At 36.2% G+C, this 20,664-nt stretch overlaps 1 protein-coding gene across 1 annotated transcript in view; it reads right to left on the reverse strand.

Moving 5' to 3' along the window:
- EXOC2 (exocyst complex component 2) overlaps positions 1–20,664 on the reverse strand; it is a 128,129-nt gene that overhangs the window by 39,926 nt on the left and 67,539 nt on the right. Inside the window, 9 exon segments of the mRNA XM_032116588.1 lie at positions 1,920–1,986; positions 2,885–2,946; positions 3,800–3,859; positions 4,773–4,853; positions 7,105–7,166; positions 10,740–10,861; positions 13,932–14,089; positions 14,353–14,421; positions 17,750–17,874. Coding sequence (XP_031972479.1) covers positions 1,920–1,986; positions 2,885–2,946; positions 3,800–3,859; positions 4,773–4,853; positions 7,105–7,166; positions 10,740–10,861; positions 13,932–14,089; positions 14,353–14,421; positions 17,750–17,874 — 806 coding nt within the window.

Consider the following 20,664-nt stretch of genomic DNA (forward strand, 5'->3'; position numbering starts at 1 on the left):
TTTACTGACTCTCTGTGCATAATAAACATCCTCATAAATAAAGTGGGGTATGAAAATACTTTTGTCAATAAACTACTGAGAACTGAATGAGTATCAGGTATGATGACTGAACATGCTTCTTCTTATAGGATCCGGACCATTCATTGGAACAGTTGTGACTAATACAGAATTGTGGTTAAGACTTCTTTACAAAAATTAGGTTTGGACAGCTTTCCAGGAAGCTGTTTCTGGATTTTACTTTGTTTCAAGAAATACACTAAGAATTATGACCATCATAAAATCTTCATCTTCACTTTCACATGAAGCTGGCTAAAACAAGAGAAGCAGGTACTGAACAAATGCACTCAACGACTCTAAAATACTAGAAGGCTCTGAAGTACGTTATATAATTTCAGCAATTGGAAGAAATTCTAGGTGGTTATAACTTAAGTCTGTTCTTCAATGATTTCTTTAACTACAAGGGAGGCAGATACATTCTGGAGTTGAGATATCACAACTGTCTTTCCCTGATCTTGATATAACAAGATACAGTTTCCAAGCAAAGAACCAAACAAGACAGAACAATTTAAATAGGTTGGGTCTTCCCTCTTCCTCTCTCCTTTTGATTGCAAACTATTTTTCTACCTCAGATAAAAGTTAAAAATCAACCGAGAAAATATTTTGAAAACAAAATTATCTGACAATGAAGTCACCATAACAGCACTGATCTGATTAAAAATGGTATTGGTTTTCAGACCCAGAACTCCTGACAGTTTTGTATTTCACTAATATGATGACTAGGACTGAGAGTTGCCTTCTACTCTAAGTTATAACCAGTCAGTATGCAGACTATTCGAAAAATGAGAATTTAAAAAATGCAGTGACCAATCTTACTCCAATCCTTCACTTTCTCTGTTCTCATTCAAGAAAGAGAAGACAAAATGTCTTGTGATTTACATAAGAAAATGATACCATGGAACCATGAAAGCCAGACATTGTCTAAAATGATAATTTCTTTTTTTTTTTAAGTGTTTGTACCTATGACATATGGGAAGAAGCCACAGCCACAAGTTAACAATTAATATCAAATCTTATGTGTTGCAAGAATAAAATGATATAAAGAACTAATTATTATAGTCTACAATTATTATATTATATTATAAAATTATTGTATTATTATAGTCTACAATTCAGAAACTTGCCCAAATTTGGCAATCTGTGATTCTTTATTGTAGCAGAAATTCTTATTGCTCTTGTAAATTAGGCACAGTTGGGCTTCTGACAACATTTAAAACCTGTACTAAGGAATATTAATTTCAGAAGAGGTTCTCATAGGTTTCTTGCAGGTGAAACCTACATTTTTTCATCAGCTGCTTAACTGGAAGAAAGTGCATTCACCAAAGTGTCAAGAATATTAAAAATCTTTTTCCAACTTCCTAAAACCCCAAAATCAAACAAGTCAAACAAATAACCAACACTTACTCTCAATAAATTTTCTGGGGAAAACTGTATTACTGAATATCTGTATCTTCACGGGTTCTAAAAAGTAACTAGTAATCAGACTGATTCTAATCTAAAACAAGCTCATAAATCAAAAGTCAAATCCTCAGCTGACTTAACGCCAGTGCAATTTTCACTGGTTTCTGTGACACCATTTTAGTTTCTGAGGACTCACTTTCAAATATCATTTTCATGAGTTACCTTAACATAGTACACTAAGATACCATAAAAACCAGTGTTTTCAATAAGAACCTTATAGCCTTGTATTTTCTTATGCTGATGTGTCTAGGAAATGCCTACAGAATACAAAATTGTTCTCTATAAAAAAGGAAAATGAAATAAACAATATTTATAAGAGCATAACAATAAAAAAGAGCTACATCCCTGTATCTCTGAGAAATACTTTCACACCAGCTTTTAGAAATAAAAGCCAAACTTACTGAAGAAAGACTTGACTCTTCATGAATGCTTCCAAACAAATCCGGAGATGAAACATCAACTGAAAGACTAGGAATTTTGGTCAAAAAGTAAGCAGTATAGTGCTTTTGATTATTTGATACATGGTGGATTCAAATGAACAGGAATGAAATGGAATCTTGTTTCAAACCCCTCTTACAATAGATAACAAAGCAGCCCATGTTCAATTTTTCCAAGATGCCCACAAAGCCTGCAGGAGGAGCTTGGTGGTCTGATAGTACCATTCTAGCTACAGACCTTTCCATTCCTTCCTAAAGCATTTTTCTTTTCTATAATTTCTCTGTTTTGCCACAGATTCTGTTTTTACACCTATCCAGCCAATGGTCATCTGAGTAGGAAGAAAAAGAAATTGCATTAAAACCATAGTTAATTTGCCCTTTCTAATGCATATTGCTCTATTTGCCAAGTCTCTGGCTTTTCACAAACAAATGTTTGTAACTCCTGGAAGCTCAGGCTACTCTGACTTGTTTTGATCTCTAAAGTAAGTGGCTCATAAGCATTTATTGAACAAACAACTTTCATGAATTTAGCAGAAATACCAATAGAATCAGTAAAAAAAAACAAGGGAAGAAAAGATAGGCAGGGGATGTTTCACCATGACTGGACGTTACTTAGTGACAAGTGCAACTGGTTCCATGTAAAGTCATGTCAAAACCAACACATCTGCTTCAACAGCTTCTGTCACTGAATAAAATGGTATAAGTACTGTAATACTGATTATCTTGTACAATCTTTATTACATGATGCCACACAACTTTTTTTGACATAAAAAGTACCTGCTCTTATTCCAAAGCATCACTACTCAGAGGCAAAAGCATTCACAAGAAATATGAAATACAGAAAGGATAAAACCACACCCCACTGAAATTAAAGACTTGCATCCACAATTTCAGAATACTACACACAAATCCTGTTTCTTTTTACTTACTGTGATGTATCTATGTCACCATCAGGTTTGGTGCTCAGTTGTTCCAAACAGTCTATAAAGCCCTAGGAAATAATAAAGCACGATCTAAATTTTTTGCCAGAACTAAAAAAAGTTCTTAAATTCACTTTTACTACAGTCAATAAAAGCAGAATAATCATCATCACCTTTTTTTGTCTTAAACCTTACATAAATACAGTAACATTCTAGTTACTACTTTTGAATGCGTATTTTCTATTTTGTATGCATCATAGTTTACTTGTAGGAAAACACAGTAATTTTCAATACTGGTAAGTCATTTTCATGATGCATGTCTAAAATGATGCAGTGATGATCTGCTGATTAGCATGGTTAACAGTTTTCACATGTTCAGTCTGAACAGTGGATCCCAACTAAAAATTGCAGAAGCCTCACTAGAATCCTTTTATTGCTTTGGCTCATGATTTCTTATTTGAGGAGACTATTAAAATGCTTGAGAAACCGAAAGAATGCTATTACCTAATTTCAAATCAATTAAAAAAAATCCGATTATGTTACAAAGAACACTGTTTTCTGATACAAAAATTAAAAGCCAGATCTTCAGCTGATGAAAATCAGCATCTCTCCTCTCACTGCAGCATATAGATGTTAGATAGCATCAGGTCAGCACGTGTCAATTGTCAGTAAAATCTTGAACAATCACATTCAGTAAAATACTTGAATATGTCACTTACCCTCAGAGGATTTGCCATCACCAGATTTAGCTAGTAAGCTCTACCTACTTTTAAAGTCAAACATTTCTCAGCATGCCTGAGTGTACCAGAGGAATAACACAGTCATCAACTTAAGATACCTTTTGGGAGGTGGATAAGGTACAACGCACACATTTTTGATGGTCATTTGTTTTGACAATTTCATACTTCAAAGTGCTCAAGTTACCTGCATGATCCCAATGCTTAGCTGGCACACATCCTCCTGTGTTTTCTGCTGTTGGAAAACCTGCAGATGCAAGCATATTATTTCAGCAGAACAGCTTCACATGGCATTATTCTCAAGGAAGGCCTGAGTAACTTATCCCTAAAGAGATGACACAATTAAAGGAATGACTGCTGGGACACTGTTTTCTTATGCATCAATTTCAATTTTTCTCCATCCTAAAGATGGGAGAGAGAATACAAGTCCCAGTAAACAGTTTGATAAGCATGAGGAGATAACACAGTAAAAAGAAGGAAGAGCTTGTACACGTGATATGTGTCATTGTTGGCTAATGGAATTGCAGCAAAAACTCCCAGGATATTTCAAGGTCTTTATGTCCTAAAAAGAAGGATTCATCATGCAGTTAAATTCACTGCAGATTCTTTTCAATAATGTTCATTAAGAAATAGACAAGCTAGTCATAAAGATTAATGTGAGGAGAGAGAAAAAAAACCAAGAGAGTTTGAAAAAGTGTTAAACTCCCTTACAACACTGAAACCTGAAAGAAAACATCAATGTTTCAATCAATCAGGGCCTCAAGGCACTGAGTAGAAGGGGACAAAAAGTTGAATTTAAGTCCTTCAAGTAATTTGGATCCAATACTGAGTGAAGAGTAACTCCTAGGAATGGCCTCTCCCTTTTTTATTTTAGATTTAATGTCTACTGCTATCTGAAAATAACATGAGTAGCATTTTTTTTCAAAAGAACAGCTCTAAGGATTTAAATATAGCTTCAATATGCCCCATACACACCAATTACCCTTAATAAAGGAAGCACAAACATAAGTCTAAAACCTAGCACAAGTGAAAAGGTGTACATGGGAAAAAAAATAAAGAGGAAAGTTATATCCTTGGATCATTCTCTGAAAGTTCTTTTAATATAAATTACTACTGGTTTCAGAAGAAGGACAAAAATGAAACCATAATTCAAAACTTACACTGGCTTCTCCAGGTTTGCAGTCCAGCACAGTTTTAAGAGATTGCAAGGAATGAATAATGCACTGTTCAAACTGGGATGGCTGAAAGTCAAACAAGTTGTTAGCTGTAGATATGCATGCTAAATATACACTACACAAATACATAAAAACTTAAAAGCTATATGGTAGGCTCTCTATTTCCAAATGATCCCAAATAAGGGGTGGGGGGAAAAAAAAATTCACACTTCATATATTACCAGAGGATCCTTTCATAGTGATACACTTCCGTAAGTAAGTTGTCTACAGAATTATTACCATAGATCAGTGTACATTTTTTTATCCGAATGACAGACTTTAACACCAAACAGCCTCATATAAAAGGCTCATGAAAGCTTTTTAGAGCTGTTTGTAGCCTTACAGATGCCTGTTGACACACTGTTTCCTCCACTCCTTGATCTGAGCTGGGATAGAATTTTACCACAGATGTGCAGTATTTCTGCGTTGTATTTCAGCAAAAGGTTTCTAAGAAAATTGGACTGAAGCTGCTTTCAAATGGAACAAAAAATGGTTTGAGGGGCTGTTGTTTACCCTCAGGTTTCCAAACCTGAAATATGAGTGTCTGGATAACATGTATCAATTTCATCCTGAAAGAGCCAACAAGTTCACAGAAGAGTCATCAGTCACTTTTTCCTTGCCTTTCTCTCTTCCCTGGTAAGTCACACTTTTTTTTTTTTAATGCATCTGTCTGCTGGTATTGGGCAGGGACCTGTTGTGCAGGGCAACGTGAAGAAGTCACTGCTCCAGAAGAGAGGCATCATCTTACTGGATTTGGGTCAAAGAAGTGGACAAAAAAGTTTGTAAGTCCTGTGAACTTGCTTTTCATTCACTAGATAGTTTATGGCATGCCACCAACTTCAGGCTTAGGAGTAACTTTTATTTCTGTAAATAAGAGGTGGAGGTGGATTGTGAAACTGATGCTCACATGGCAAAATGAAAACCATGAAAAAAGCCACTAAGACAATCTGTATTTAGTATTTTTGGATCCCTTAAAAGAAAAAGGCCAGTAGTAAAGTGCTGCTCTTGGGTTTTCGCTTCCACACTATAAAATACCACATCTCAAGAGAGGAAAGCTGTTTAGACATGTGATTCCTTGGATATTATGAGGCTGAGAAAACCTGGTTCTGTGTCTCACTGCATCTTTTACCTGGAATATAAATTATAAAGGGGTCCTCAACCAGTATTTCGTGCAAACTTAAAATACAGTTTCTACCTCAAGCCTAAAATGTCCCCAGAGATACTGCCTGGCCCTTTTTTATACTGTTGCTCTATTATTACCACAATGAACTCTACTTTCTTGCTATGACAAAACATAGTCAACTTCCACCTTTAAAATTTGGCATGTTTCAACCATGGCCTCAAAAGGTATCTAGGGAAGTGTTGTATACAAGGAATGAATGGATGATTTCTAAGTAGAAAAAAGTCTTAAGCAGTTTTTTAATAAAGATGGGTCAGGATACAACACAAGCATAAAGAAACAACACTTTTGTGGAAGAACCTTCCCCCTGCCTTCATTCAGCAGATGAACATAGTGAAAAACAGAAAAGTTAAGGGACTTGCCCATGGCAGCAGCAACCGAAATCAAGACCAGAAGCTGTAAATCTGGTTATAGTACTACAATTGACAACAACACTTCTTCCTACAGTATGCATATTGTGACTGCTTAATGTACTCCTACTCAACTTCAAACACATATTTATAGAAGCAAATAAGAAGAACTAAAAAAGTCTGTGGAGCATTCCCTTAGATAACATACACAAAGCAACTCTCCCTCCCACAGGCCTTTTCTGCTTTCGCAGATTGTTTTTAAGTCACACCTACAACATACTTGCTGTGTTTTAGGCATTACTCATTACTGTTTATTTCCAGAAAGCATCTCACTAATTTATCTGAATTTGGTTTCAAGTCATCGGTTGTTTGCATGTAGGCAATCTCCTAAATTAGTTGCTTTTCAGTTCAATTTCTCATTATAAGTGACCTATTTATTTAGCTACAGACCAGTTCCATGGTAGTGTGCCTACTAAGTTTTGAAGCATTTTGATGTGAACTGAACTTGTGACCTCAAGTATGATTTTTTACTTTGATAAACCATTCAAATATGTAACCATTCAAACAATTAAAAACATTTTTTTAGCTTCTCATATTTTCATATTTTAATAAAATTACAGACACTAGTCTGCACGCATACAGATGAAGTCCAAAGTAATTTAAATTTCTAGGAATATAGAAATCATTACACATGCAAAAAAAAAAAATCCAGCAAAGAAAGTGCGTACAAGACACGAAATATACCCACCAACGATGTCAAACCTTCGTTGTCAACAACCCAGTCCTCCTTTTCAGCTAATCTCTTTATATCTGTAAAACAGAGTAATAGGGGAAAGATGGGATGGGTGGGTGGGGAGAGAAGGTATAAATTTTCATTATTAAAAACTCCTTGAACTTGAAAAGATAAACCACAGACACTGGGACTGCAATGACTAGGCATACAAGCAAATAGCACTACAAGCTTCAAAGCCTTCAGCATTCTCAAATGACTAAGAATGGAACTCACACATGGTATGCTGGTGACTCCACACAGAGAAGCACATCTATGATACATGGCAGGACTTGCATGAAGCCCATCATTTACTGGAAAGCTTAGAATTAAAGGAATATTGTGAAGGCTTTGGTTTGTTTTTATTTTGTAAATTTTTAATCACAATATAAAATACTTCATCTAAGAATCCAAGTCTCTAGTCTATTACACTCTAGCTCTTAATTAAAATGAAAGAAAACTGACTAGCATTTTAGTAAAGACAGAAAGGACAGCATATAATTCATATTCAGAACTGTAAAAGAGGCACGGGGTCCCCACGCAGGATTAAAGATCCACAGCGCCAGATTTTCTTCAAAAATACATAAAGAGATATGCAAAAAGCACTCTCTTCCACTACCCAGAAGGTGTTAACTTACACAGGCTTACTATACAACTACTTATTGGGATGTGAATCCAAAACTTATGCACTATAAAAACACAATTCCTTTAGGGATGGCATGCATTGTGCATCATCACTGTGTTTTGGGCTTAATTGAAGTGTAAACAGAACAAAGATCAACTGTGTGCAGTTTGTGGGGCTTTGATATACTTTTCCCACGCACAAAGTACTCATCAGAAGTGCCTGCACACCATGAAACTCCCTTTTAAATGAGTAAAAATTTCAGTGAATTGTCATCTCTTCTAAAAATCCAAGAAAGGAGGATAACTAATGCATGCTGAAAGGTATCTTCAAAATCTTAGTGCTTTCTGCAGCTAAATTAAGAAGCTTAGTTATAGTGTCATACTCTGCAACTCTCACGGAAGTATAGGCTCAGTGAGGATAAAAGGCATTAAGGAATTGTGCAGAATAATTACACTGCTCACTTTCCTACTTAATTCAACTGATATTCTTCTAAAGGTTTAGATTGTGCTGGTCAGCCTTTACATGCTTGTGTGGCTGCTCAGTTTTGCATTCTGTTCTTAGCTAATACAAATATAAATCCCACCAAATTTCTTTCTCATATTTCACTGCTCATCAAATTCCAGTCAAATACAATCACGTAAACCCCCTGTCTAGTCTGGCATTCACATAATTTCTCTTTCATGACCTTTATGACCAGTGATCACATAACAGGAGGGAAAGAACACAGACTGCCTTCTCAGGGCCAGTGTGTGTATATGGTGTTTATCATAAGACAACAAAAAAACCCGGTGCGTGGGCAGGTTTACTATAGTTGAAAAGCTAAAGCGTTCTATTGAATATTTTAACTACATCTGAATATTTTAACTACAGCTGAATGCCTTTACCAACTTACAACATGCAGCAAAAGATGAGACTGAAGTTTATATTGGCACTTATATTTTGAGATATTTAGAGGGGTGAAATTCAAGTCCAGGAGGAGCTTTTTTGTATTGCAGATAAAGCTATATTTATGTATTGCAGATATAGCTACTTCTGAGATACATTTACATAGCTCCATGAGAATATCCATTACCTGTTCTTTCACTCGTTCTCCAATAATAAGAGTTTTTTCAAGGGCCCAATCAACCTGGTCATGTGCAGAAAAAAATCCCCACTATCTAAATACATTCCAGAAATACCATTTTGCTTCAGTAGGCAAAGAAAAAAAAGCCAGGCCCCAAAGATACCGCATGCAATACATGGAATGAGAGTTATGATACAAGCAGGTATCTTTCCTCCTGCTTGATGCTATAGCCAACACACAGAACTGCTTCACTGATAGGGGATGGAAGCAGCGCTCGAGGAAGGCTGCTGTTATGGCTAGACAAAAGAGAGCGACATTATCCAGCCAATAACACATACCAGCATCTCTAGGGATCTGATTTCTTTTGATTCAAGAAAGAAAAGTATGAAATGCTTTTATTAAAGACTAAGGTGCAGATTACCATAAGAGTTTTTCTTACACAAAATGTGTAGCCAGCAATCAGAATATGCAGAGCAGAAACTCTGCATCCAAACAAAGAACCGGGCTATTGCCATGATGCAACAAGTAGGCAAAACTAGTAAGACAACAGAGTTTTTCATCACTGATCACATATTGGAGCTCTCTGGACTGTGCAAGAGAAACTAGATAGGTAGGTCAGAGACTGGATAAGCTGAGGACTGTCAAGAAAATGGTTGAGAGCTACTTTCTTCCTTTGAAACAGTAGGACATCTGAGGAATCACTCACGGTTCCTGGACAGAGGAATAAGTCAGTCCAATAAGACCATCCTCAAGTCACAATTAAAAGAAAAAAAATCTCTTTCACCTATCATTAAGAAAAAACGAACAATTGAACTCAATTGGGCTAAGGGATGAAAAGCAAAAATGACTTTCTCATGCTTTTAGTGACATCTGAAATAGTGGTAATACTTTACAGAGTTTTACAGAGTTTTAAGGAGACGACAACGTATGAACTTATCTGGCTGGCAGGCTTGATATTAATGCAGGAAAAGAATATTAATTGTGAAATGAGATTTAATAAAATAAGAGCCAAGAATGCAATTCAGATCCATATTGTAACAAATAAACCATAAATACCTAATGATTTGTTGTCACCAAAAGTTTAAAGACTTGCTTAATATTGCCACCTATGCTTGGCACACTCAAGCGTAGAGTAAAACCCTTATCTTCGTGTCAGCCTCCATAAAATCATATGTTAAAGATCAAAAGGGACTAAAATATAATACTAAAAAGCCCTAATTTTATTTAACATTGAGGGTAAGTAGTCTTTTGGAAAAAAACCCCACAGTCCTGCTAAGACAGTTAGTAGATCAATCTGCCCTGATTTTAGGAGAGACATTTATTTCTGGAAGATCTACTTCATTCAAATTTAAGTTTCAGAGACAGCAAGAAGAATGGCCCCACATTAGAGTCACATTAGATTTAGAGAATATGTTACTGGCCTTCACAATCCAGACATTTATGGCAAAAGTTGTGTACACAGTAGGAAGCCCTGGAGATTACAATGTTAGTAAAAAGCCCTGGAAACCACACAACTAATACTTCATAAATGGCTGCAAGATTTTTTTTTTTTTTTGTCCTTGGGGGTAGGACACTGCTTATTTAATTCTTCATGTTATAGAAAAACTCAAGAAAGAAAATAAATTATATTTCCAACACGGAAAAGCTGCATCATGAAAAAAATCACTTGTGTTGTAGAACTGTCTCAACCCTAAAGAAACAAGTCTAACTTACTCTATTTATTAGACTGAGGTAAGAAAATACTCGTAACTTATTTCTGGAAGAAAAATGGAGTATTTGAGTAACTCTTGTGAGAGACTACAGAATCAGATGAGTCCACTGCCACTACAACATCTGTAATAAACACGTTATTTTCCAGAACATGGTTTGGCCTAATTAGGGGTGAAAGAATGACAGTAAGCAAGGAGACCTGCAGCCTTCTATTACCTTCAGCTGTGTGCTGTAAGGTCACGATAATGCAACGTACACGAAGGTCCAGAATAAGATCCTGGATGATCTGAAGCATGTCATTGGGTATCTCGAGTGCAGTAAGAGACTCAGAACTAAGCCTGAAAAACAAATAAAGTTAGATGGAAGTGTAAATCTGAAGGGTTTTTTAAGCTGATATAACTACATTGAATTTTTCAGACATTTTCTGCATATATAAATACAAGAGCTCCATTCTCTGTGTATCTTTGAAAACCAATTATCCCATTCTGAGAAGATCAATTATTTATTTAATTCTGAAGATTGTAAATGCAGATTTTTTTTTCCTCTAAGTTTACAATAATGTCATCACAGCAACATGCCACCTTTTTCTACCACCTTACACTTCCCTGCTTGTCTTTTTGCATCCATATCCTGTCCTCTGATCCAAGAATAATCCTTTTGGAGCAGAAGTAACTGGTTTTTTGTTTGTTTGTTTGTTTGTTTTTGTTTGTTTTGTTTTGTTTTTCTTTTTAGGTGAACGCCTAGATCAAATACAAGATCTACAACAGGGTTTATGAGATTTTTTTTATTTGCATGAAAACAGTAACAGTGATTGAACTCCCAGAGATGGTGATGTGGCTGTGCATCAGAGTGCTAAGAATATACACATTCAAGAAGCCAAAATACAGCCTACTGCACCATAAGCAGAATTAATTCACTGTTTTGCTTCCAACTCCAACCAGGTACAAATCACTGGTACTACAGGTAAGGATGGAGACACTAATTTCTGTTTTTCCTTTAGAAATAGTAACACAGCAGCTGCTTGCAAGAATTAGCATTTCAGCTTTTAACGAAGAGGCTGCTGTTGTGCTCAGACTTAGTCAGGGGCACAGAGGGAGGTTCACTGCTTTTATCCAACTCCTGGATATATAAGCAAGGACAATTCAAAGGCAGTCACTGCCATCTGCTCTAATGATACTACTGAGGAAAGCACAGGTAATAGAAAGTGCCAAGGTGGAGGAATAGGAAGGTACAAGCAAACAAGTGGAACATTTCCAGTCATCCACCTGTAGGCTCCAGTTCCATACCCCCGGTATTGGGCAAAAACCACCAAACCCCCACCATTAGCCAGACTGCTCTCCACCCAGGACAACTACTGAATTAGTAGATTAGAAAGACCTATACTATCTCAGCCAGTCAGGAAACAGAATGTAAATACCCACCTGTGAGGAGTTTAAGTTACTTTAGACTGCACAGAAGACCTGTACTTTAGAGTTGATTCCATTGAGCACAGAGCTGTCACATCCCTAAAATCATCCTTTTTCTCATATAACACACCCTAACAAATGCGTACCTTTACACCTCTATAGTAAGGCAAAAGTCTTGCAGCAATGGCTCACTTGATTGCATAGTTCTAACTTATTCTCTGGAACCTATTCATACTGGGCTGTGACAGGATGGGGTACAAGAGGAAGACTGTGCTACCACCTGTGTGATACATACAAATATGTATGTGTGACATCAGCTGTGTGATACATACAAACAAGCAGAAAAATTAAGATCACACAGATGTAACGGCAACTCCTTATTACCTAATATTGTGAGATTTATCACTCTTAAACACAAGCAGAAAGCAGTAAACCATTTGTGAACTGACAGAAAAGAGTAAAATTCTGTCATGCGCTTCACAATGACTTTTAGCTACAAACTATGAAAATAAGGCTTAAGCTATTACATAACTTTGCAACAGATAAAGGCCTTAGGCAATGTGTAGACTCTTCTTGGGAACAGCCCACCTTCATAATTAGTGTGAGTCACAAAATTTTTGTCAGACTGTCAAAGTGTGAGGGCTTGAAAATTAACGTACTTGCAGCATTTGCATAAACTTCTGACCCGGTCATCACCAATCAGGACCCTACGATAGCATGTTCCATTCCTCTTCTCCAGATGTCCCTTTTCTTCTCTACTTTTGATCACTTTGCAGTAAAGTCTAGCCCACTTTACTCAAGTGCCATCGCTACAAAAACAAGGTGGGGAAAGGAGTAGGAGGGAGAGAGGATTTCCCCAGATCTAAGTTCAGTTGTTCATTACAAGGGTAGTGCCCGGAAAGCAAAAGGAGATTCTCTGAAAGAGAGTCTTCTGTAACCTCAGCCTGGATCTTATCTTGGAAGGCAGGACCATGGCTAACCTTTAGAGAATCTGTTGGTTACATTTCCAAGCCAGTATTACACATGTGCAAGTGCTAAAGTCTATAATTCTATAATTTGAGTGAAACTCATGGCTTGCTTCCCATAAAAGGGCAACACTGGTGCCCCTTCATATCCTTTCATCAAGTAGCAAGTCAGTTCCATCTTAAATTGAGAGCATTCCACAAAATTCAGCCAGAACAACAAACTTCACATGGAAATATTTTTCTACGTGGTTATAGTACAGAAAATTTAAGTGACAACAGACTGAGAGAAAGTGTTAAACAGACTTGACAACAGGTGCGTATCACCCCATCCACACTAAAAATATCTATACATGATTATACCCCCCCTTTCTTTTCTTCATCCATGCTTTGCTTGTTTCCGGCCTTGAAAACTCGAGATAAAAAGTACAGTATCATACCCAGGTACTACTCAGAAAGAGTAGTTACTTTCAGAAGATAGTGACAATTCCTGTAGTCCCCACAGACAAATGCAAGCAAATTCTTCATATTAGTGAGTCATTTTGCAATTAATGAAATTTGCATTATTAATTCTATAAAAAAATATAAGCAGGGTGACATTATAAGCAGGAGTATCACCTTCCATTAAACAACTGTAATGATACTAGAGTAAGAAACATGATATTTTCACCCATTTTGGCAAAGATGGGAAGACATGTAACAAATGCAGCAAATAATTGCTTTCTACCCTAAAGAATCAAATCCTGTTTCATTCACAGAGTGTCTATGCTGTGCCAGGCAAATATTTTATTCAAACTTTTTAATAAGATGCTATGGGAAAAAAATGAATATATTATTATGTAATAAGACTATATCATGAGACATCAATAATTGCACATAGAATCCTAAATGTGACATAAGCAATTTTTTTGCAATCTTATTTTTGAAAATGTTAACATTCTCAAAACTTAGGGTACTTAATGAAATGAACAAAACTTTTTGTCTTATAGCACACAGATTGCAGGAATAGGAGGATTTTACAGGTCCAGAGACCCATTTACCTTACAGTCTGGATAATATGTGTTAGCCACTGGCCAGAAAGTTCAGATTTCATTTCCCAGCCACCATACTGTCTTAATTCTCCTTCTCTGAGGCTGAATGGAAGCAAGGCTCCACGGATAAGTTTTACCAGAGAGTGCATCACTTCCTGAATCATCTTCTGCATCAGAAGAAGGGAAAGAAAAATCAAGGAAAGAGCTCTTCCAAGATGCTTAAGCAGCCATGTACTTGCTACATACAACAGGTAGCAATGTTAGATTTACAGGTAGCTCCATATGGTAGAGAAGAGAGGACAAAAAGGTATGAGGGTACACAAATGATTTAAGAAATTTTATTTTTCAAGGTGACACTAAAGAATCTTGCCATGAAGGACAAATGAAAGAAATTAAGGTTCTGCCCACCATATCTCCCCCAGCTACTTACCTTGAAATCATTTTGTCTTTGCCTAGCATTTTTCTTTGATCTTTCCATTTGGCCAGATTTTTCAGCAGTCTTGTGAAAATGAGAAAATTGAAAAGTGTAAGTATCTTATAACCACTGTTAAAATAATTCTGAAAAAGGGGGTTTCAAAGTGAAGAAGTGAAAACTGATGAGTTTATGATGTAATTACAAAAACTAACTCAGGGCATTTTACTAAGCAAAGAACATATACATATATCAATAAACTCTACTTACTGTAGGTAAGTACCCTAATGTTTAATTCTGAGGAAAAAATGTATGCTTAAGACAAAGTCAGAGACAAGCGTAAGAGTAGCTCAAGCAGTACAAACTTCCTGAGGTCAAAGTTTTCTCACTGCAGTGTTCGTGAGATCTAAAACATATAAAATATAGTCTAATTGTGCATCAAGTTTACACAAAGAAACTATTTTTCAGCATGGAAGCTGACCAGAGAAAGACGCCAATGTGAAGTGGGAGACAATTTTTGGAACGACAATTTGGAAATGCAAGATGTGAGGGGGAGGGTTGCGGGGTTTTTGTTTGGTTTTAGGAACAGTATTTTGTTACAATGCTCTTTAAATAATTCAACTAATTGTAAAAGAGACTCTGCAAAATAAGCAGCATCTTCTTTTTCACTTATTTGAGAACAGAAGAACGTGAGTACACTTTGCATAAGACAGTTACACTTGAAGAAAAACATGGTTTGACTAATAGTTTTCCTGTTTGTAGTTCTACCCTTCTGTGGAGACTACTGAGATCTCAGTAGAGCAAATTATATTGAAAAAGTTATTTCAAATCCTATGTGAAGTGCAGACGTTGAATTTTATACTTAGAAAATCTCCTATTCTATGTTTGTACAGCAACATCTACTGGACAAGAAGTGCAATAACATGACAGGAGTGCTCTCAAAGAGAATCAGTTTACTTTCAAATAACTCATTTGAAATGCTGTGTTTTTCAAAATCCCTATTTAGTTAAAGCATTTAAGATTTCTGAGATAAAATAAATAATTTGAAGTGAGAAAAAACTGCAGAAAAATAAAACTGCTTAACAGTTTTGGAAAATGCATAGCCATAAAACTCTTGTACGTTAAAGCTCTGAATTATACCATTGCAGACAAGGAGAACAACCTTCAAATTATTGCTGCATTTAATTTCCACTTCTCTCTTCCAAGGAATTAAAAAGAAAATAAGTTGTATTCCTTGAAACTTCAGATAGCAACTTTAAATTCACATTGGCTTACAGCTGGATTAAACAGAGCAATTCATAGATCTCTGATTTTTTTTTTTTTAGTGGTTTTGCTGAAGACCAATCTTAAACCTTTCCTGCACAGACAGACCAAAACTATCTTGTGGTAAGATCAACGGTTACTACTCACATTTGTGACTTCACCTAGAGTGATTCAAAGAACTCAACTTTTCAAACTGTTGAAATACCACACACATTTTTAACTGACAATGTTTTAAGGCATATAGCTAACCTTTCAGAACTAAAAAGAACCCCCTCCCCACCAAAACCCTACAAACTGAACAGTAAAATACAATCTTGAAATGCATATGTGGAGATTTTCTTTCTACATTTCTAAAATGTAGAAGACTTGAATAAGCTAACTGGAATAACCCTCTATATCATTTTTCATAGGATATTTCTTAAAAAATGTAGCAATTGCCTTGCTTCCTGAATGATGATAAATAGCACGCACCCATGGTAAAAGAATTTTCTTAGTGGACAATTAAAATCTGTACTGTTTCTGACAGAAAAACACAAACTTTCAGTCTTGAATGCACTGTGATGACAGATACTCTTAGGTCTTCTAGACATCTTCTAGCTTATGTCACCCCCTTCTCTCGCTCATCCTCAATTGACTGTGGCATGCACAACATACAGGAGGAGCAGAGGATACTGACCTTCCTATCTCCCCAAGAATTTGTGGGGCTTCTGTAAGGACCAAAGGAGCAGAAGAAATCAAATGTATAGGGATTAATCTCTCAGTAGTTCAGAATTAGTCCCAAAAAAAGAAGAGCATATGCACCTTACAGACTAACAACAAAACTACCTCTTTTGTTTTAATACATTTAAACAATGTTTTGTTCAGGCAGGACAGAAGATCACTACATTTTCCACTTGCAGTCATTTTCATGAGCAGGATTTCTTCACCTTGTTTACAGTTCAAGTCTCCATTTCTCTAGAAATTGCTTTCTTTTTTATTGTACACAGGAAAAAAAAAAATCACAGTAACTTTACAGGTGAGTTTGTAAGGTTTAATTTTCAACAGTACTGGTGTCAAAAAGAAAGGTTGTTATTTCCCTTACGAAATTAATTATTTTTGTTGAAGTCAACAGTACTAAGGTTTATTCTTGATTTTACTTTCTTCACTGAACATTATGAGTAAATGTCCTATCTTTTGATTTTTATCATGTAAAACGAGGATCACACATATCATCTATTTCACATAAGCTATAATGCTCTGTACATTGTATTCAACATCTAAAGGGCTATAGTACCTATTAGTATCATCATATGAAAACAGTATATTGATTTATAAACAGTGACAATAAATAGATAAATTAATTCTTTAGTTAGAGAAATAGAAAATGAGAACATAAGCTTCCAAATGTTCTTTTTTGAATGCTTTTGTTTTTTCTACTAAAGCTGCAAAGAATAGTAGATAGACGTGCTGACTTCAGAATTTAAACACAGCACAACATTGTATACTACAAATTAATTAATTTATCAAAAACTAATTTTCAAAATCTGTTAAGACTGTGCATATAAAACCAGCATGGGTCATAAATAATTACTTTTGTTTTTCCCCTTCTTCTTGGATTATCAAGATTATATTTGCATGATTTGGAACAATCAGATCATCTAAGCAAGAAGGAGTACCAGCACAAGTAGTTGCAGCTGACTAACCTTCCAGACTAGACTCCCTATAATGTGTCTGTGAATTCTGCTCTGTGCCTTGGTTATTTTGCAGTTCTGGTCTTGAACCTAACCTCACTTCCAAATACTTAGAACTGAAGAAATGAGCACTCCTTTTCCAAAGAAAGGAAACAATATTTTTCTGTATGACTCTGTCTTTTACGGATCTCTACCCTTCATGCAATGTGCTATTTCTTCAGATCACCAGTGAAGGGCCAGCTATGAGTAAGAGGTGAAAGTACACAGATATTATTGAGTCCAGCAACTGGAACACAGACACAGACACACACACAATCCCCACTGTCAGAATTTGAAGTTATTCTACTGTATGCTTATGGTCTTTTAAAAGAAAAATTTCTTACTAAAATGTCGTTACTTCTACCAGGGAAATACAATACTTCAGATATAATTATTACAGACCTTTGTTAACTTATAAGTCCTTTATATAGAAGAATCCATACCTCACTGAATAAACTTCCATTTACATAAGAAACCCAGAGCTTCCAGAAGTTGGGCAGCTGACTTACAACAAGTTTTGTCAACTTTTCAACAAATACAACTTGCTGAGGAGCTTTGTATCGCCAGGCTAAAAGGGAAAGAAGGGATGGAAAAAGCAACATCAACATTTTTAAAAATAACAATAGGAATGTACTACTAGGTTGCTGCTACTTTGTATTACACAGGTGACTATTGAGTATATATAAAACCTTTTGGATAGAAATAAAAAATTTAAAGCCCAGTCCATATATGTGTACACCATTTGTACACATACAAGCTCCTTCTTCTCCTCTCATATGCTTACAAGGTGCCAGCACCATGACAGCATCTACAGAATTGTTCCCCTTGCAGGGGTATCTAAGGCAATCCACCTAAAAATCCATTCAGACAGTCTTCTGTCTTCAAACCACTCTAAAAAGTAAGGTAACATGAAAGCAATCAAGACATTAGAAAAGTTTCAAATGAAATCTTGGCAACAGGTAACTTTTTGCAGTTTCCTCTGTAATGGGTGAAAGGGGGCAAAGAGAAAGCTGAACAGAGGCAGAAGTACTCATTAACATAGAAAATAAAGGAAACTTGTGAAATACTCTTCCATAACCATTTAAGTTCTCTGTTGAAACCTTCATGATTACAACGGTTTAACAAAACAGGGTATCCGCACAGCAGTGAAAAGAGACTTGTATTTGACTTCAAGAACTAGTCTACTTTGGAACACTTGGACAAAGAAATCATATAGTTTTTGAAAAACCACAAAATAAATAGCCAAAGCCCCCAAAAACCAAAATAAAACCACTTCAAAATGGCATGTTTGTTAGTGTGGTGGTTTTTTATGTATAAACTCAGGTCTTGTACAAATGATAAATTTAAAAATATATCATCCTATATAACACTGTGGAAATGCAGAAAAACATTGCATGAAATAACACTTTTTCTATCTACTTTACTACAGAATGTTGCCTACACATGACAGGATTTCACCAGTTAGGCAAAAAATAGCTGCCTAATAGCACATTACACACTAGTAGGCTTCACCAGAGCCTCACTATTTTACTGTGTTGGTAGACAACCTTGAATCTTCATGCCTTCAGCAGCATCCATTTGTTGAGGTGTGGATCAAGTATTGGGCCATTTCTTTACTGGAGAATTGAATGTCTGTACTACCCACTTTTTCTCGTGGCCGAAAAGTTTAGGCAGTTTGGATTAGTACTTGAAAATAAAATCATAATGGAAGTCCAAAATTTGGAAAGAGGCTCTGACATAACTCAAGTGCAACTGTGCTGAGAGTGATGTATTTGTTTAGGAGGCATGAAAACGTCAAAGCTCAACTGGAAAAGCTCCTAGTGTGGACACAGATAAGATACTTTCACCAGCTTGGTTTGTGACTGTCATTATAAAGACCTGGTCTAGACCCAGTGGCAGAAAAACTCTTATTAACAAGCTGTGACTATGTCAGGAAGCTGTGCCAACACTGCTATAGCAGCAGAGGCTCTGTAACTTCTACAAACCCCATCTTCTAACAAAAAACAATTCAGTTCCTTTGAGAAACCATTTCATCTTTGCCAAAAGCTCCAGCACAAATCCAAGGTTATAACCAGGGATGTCTGCTGGCTACTGGAAACATACTGGCAAGATTTACTTCGTCTATGAAATTCTTTTCCCCTTGAGGAAGCATACTTCAGGCTTAGTTCCAAGCCTGCAGACAGCAGATACTTCTTAGAAAAAGCTACTGCACATCATATCAAAAGGTTATGGCCACAAATTCAGGATATTTTTACTTTGTTGCTAGAGAAAGCTCTATATTTTATTCCATTGATTCTATTATAATCTCTGCAATACCATTCTAAAGATGAAACTAGAGCTATTGTCTATTGTTTTACATATTCTCATGAACATATGCTCAAAGAGCTGAAAGTTATTTGAATGCTGCAATTTTGAATTCATAGTAATTTCTTTAAACAGTATCTTGGACAATCACTGTTAAACATATTGGAGAAAAGAAACCCCAAACACACTAAATCACCAAAAAACCCCAGAGGTGCCATTCCTTAAATTTACCAAAAACCAAAAAGATCACAAGCAAACTGAAAACAGAACGCATCATGGCACAATTGGAACGGCAGCCCTTGCAGGCATCCTAAATGGTAGGTTTGCTTCGTCTCTCCACTCAAAGTAGAACAAAGATGGCAGAGCTATCATGTGGTCACGCCTGCACTAAGTACCAAGGAACTCAACTCAGAGGCAACTCATTCTAACTCTAGGATATTGGGACGGATTATTATACTGCTCCAATTCCCCAGTTTTCCTTTGAATCTTGGTTTAAATTGGTGTCTACAGAATATGCAAAACTTGCTGAAAACTTACCGTTTTCAGTTTGTAAAAAATAACAGATCCATAACTAAGACTCTAAAGCAAAATAACTGATTGAAGTGGAATTGCCTGCCATATATGCAATTAAGTCCTCTGCACATGCAAAAGAATTCAAACAGTTAAAAAACCCCTGGATTTTGGATGTTGCTTGCTGCAATAAGTGTGGCATTTGTATTGTTAGTGGATGGCATTCAAAACAACCAGCAATTTACTGTATTTGCTTTGTAATGCTTGTTAATCAACTCCATGCAAGGCTTTGGGCTGAGAATGACAAGGGTAACAGTAAGACAGTTACTTCAGTAAGAAATTATCTATTCTGTGAAAAACATGTTTTCTGTCTCCTGTGATATCACCATTGAAAGGCTCCCGAGAAGAGTTGTTTGGACAGGGTACTGAGGAGACTTACAACACAGGAGGTCTCAGCTGGCTGTGGACAGGACAGACTGCTTGAGCTTAGTCAAACATTTTGTTTCCCTTTCTGGGTTTAGGGAACCAGAGATCCAGATATGTG

The sequence above is a fragment of the Corvus moneduloides genome, chromosome 1 (assembly GCF_009650955.1).
Source record: "Corvus moneduloides isolate bCorMon1 chromosome 1, bCorMon1.pri, whole genome shotgun sequence".
Classification (NCBI taxonomy): Eukaryota; Metazoa; Chordata; class Aves; order Passeriformes; family Corvidae; genus Corvus; species Corvus moneduloides.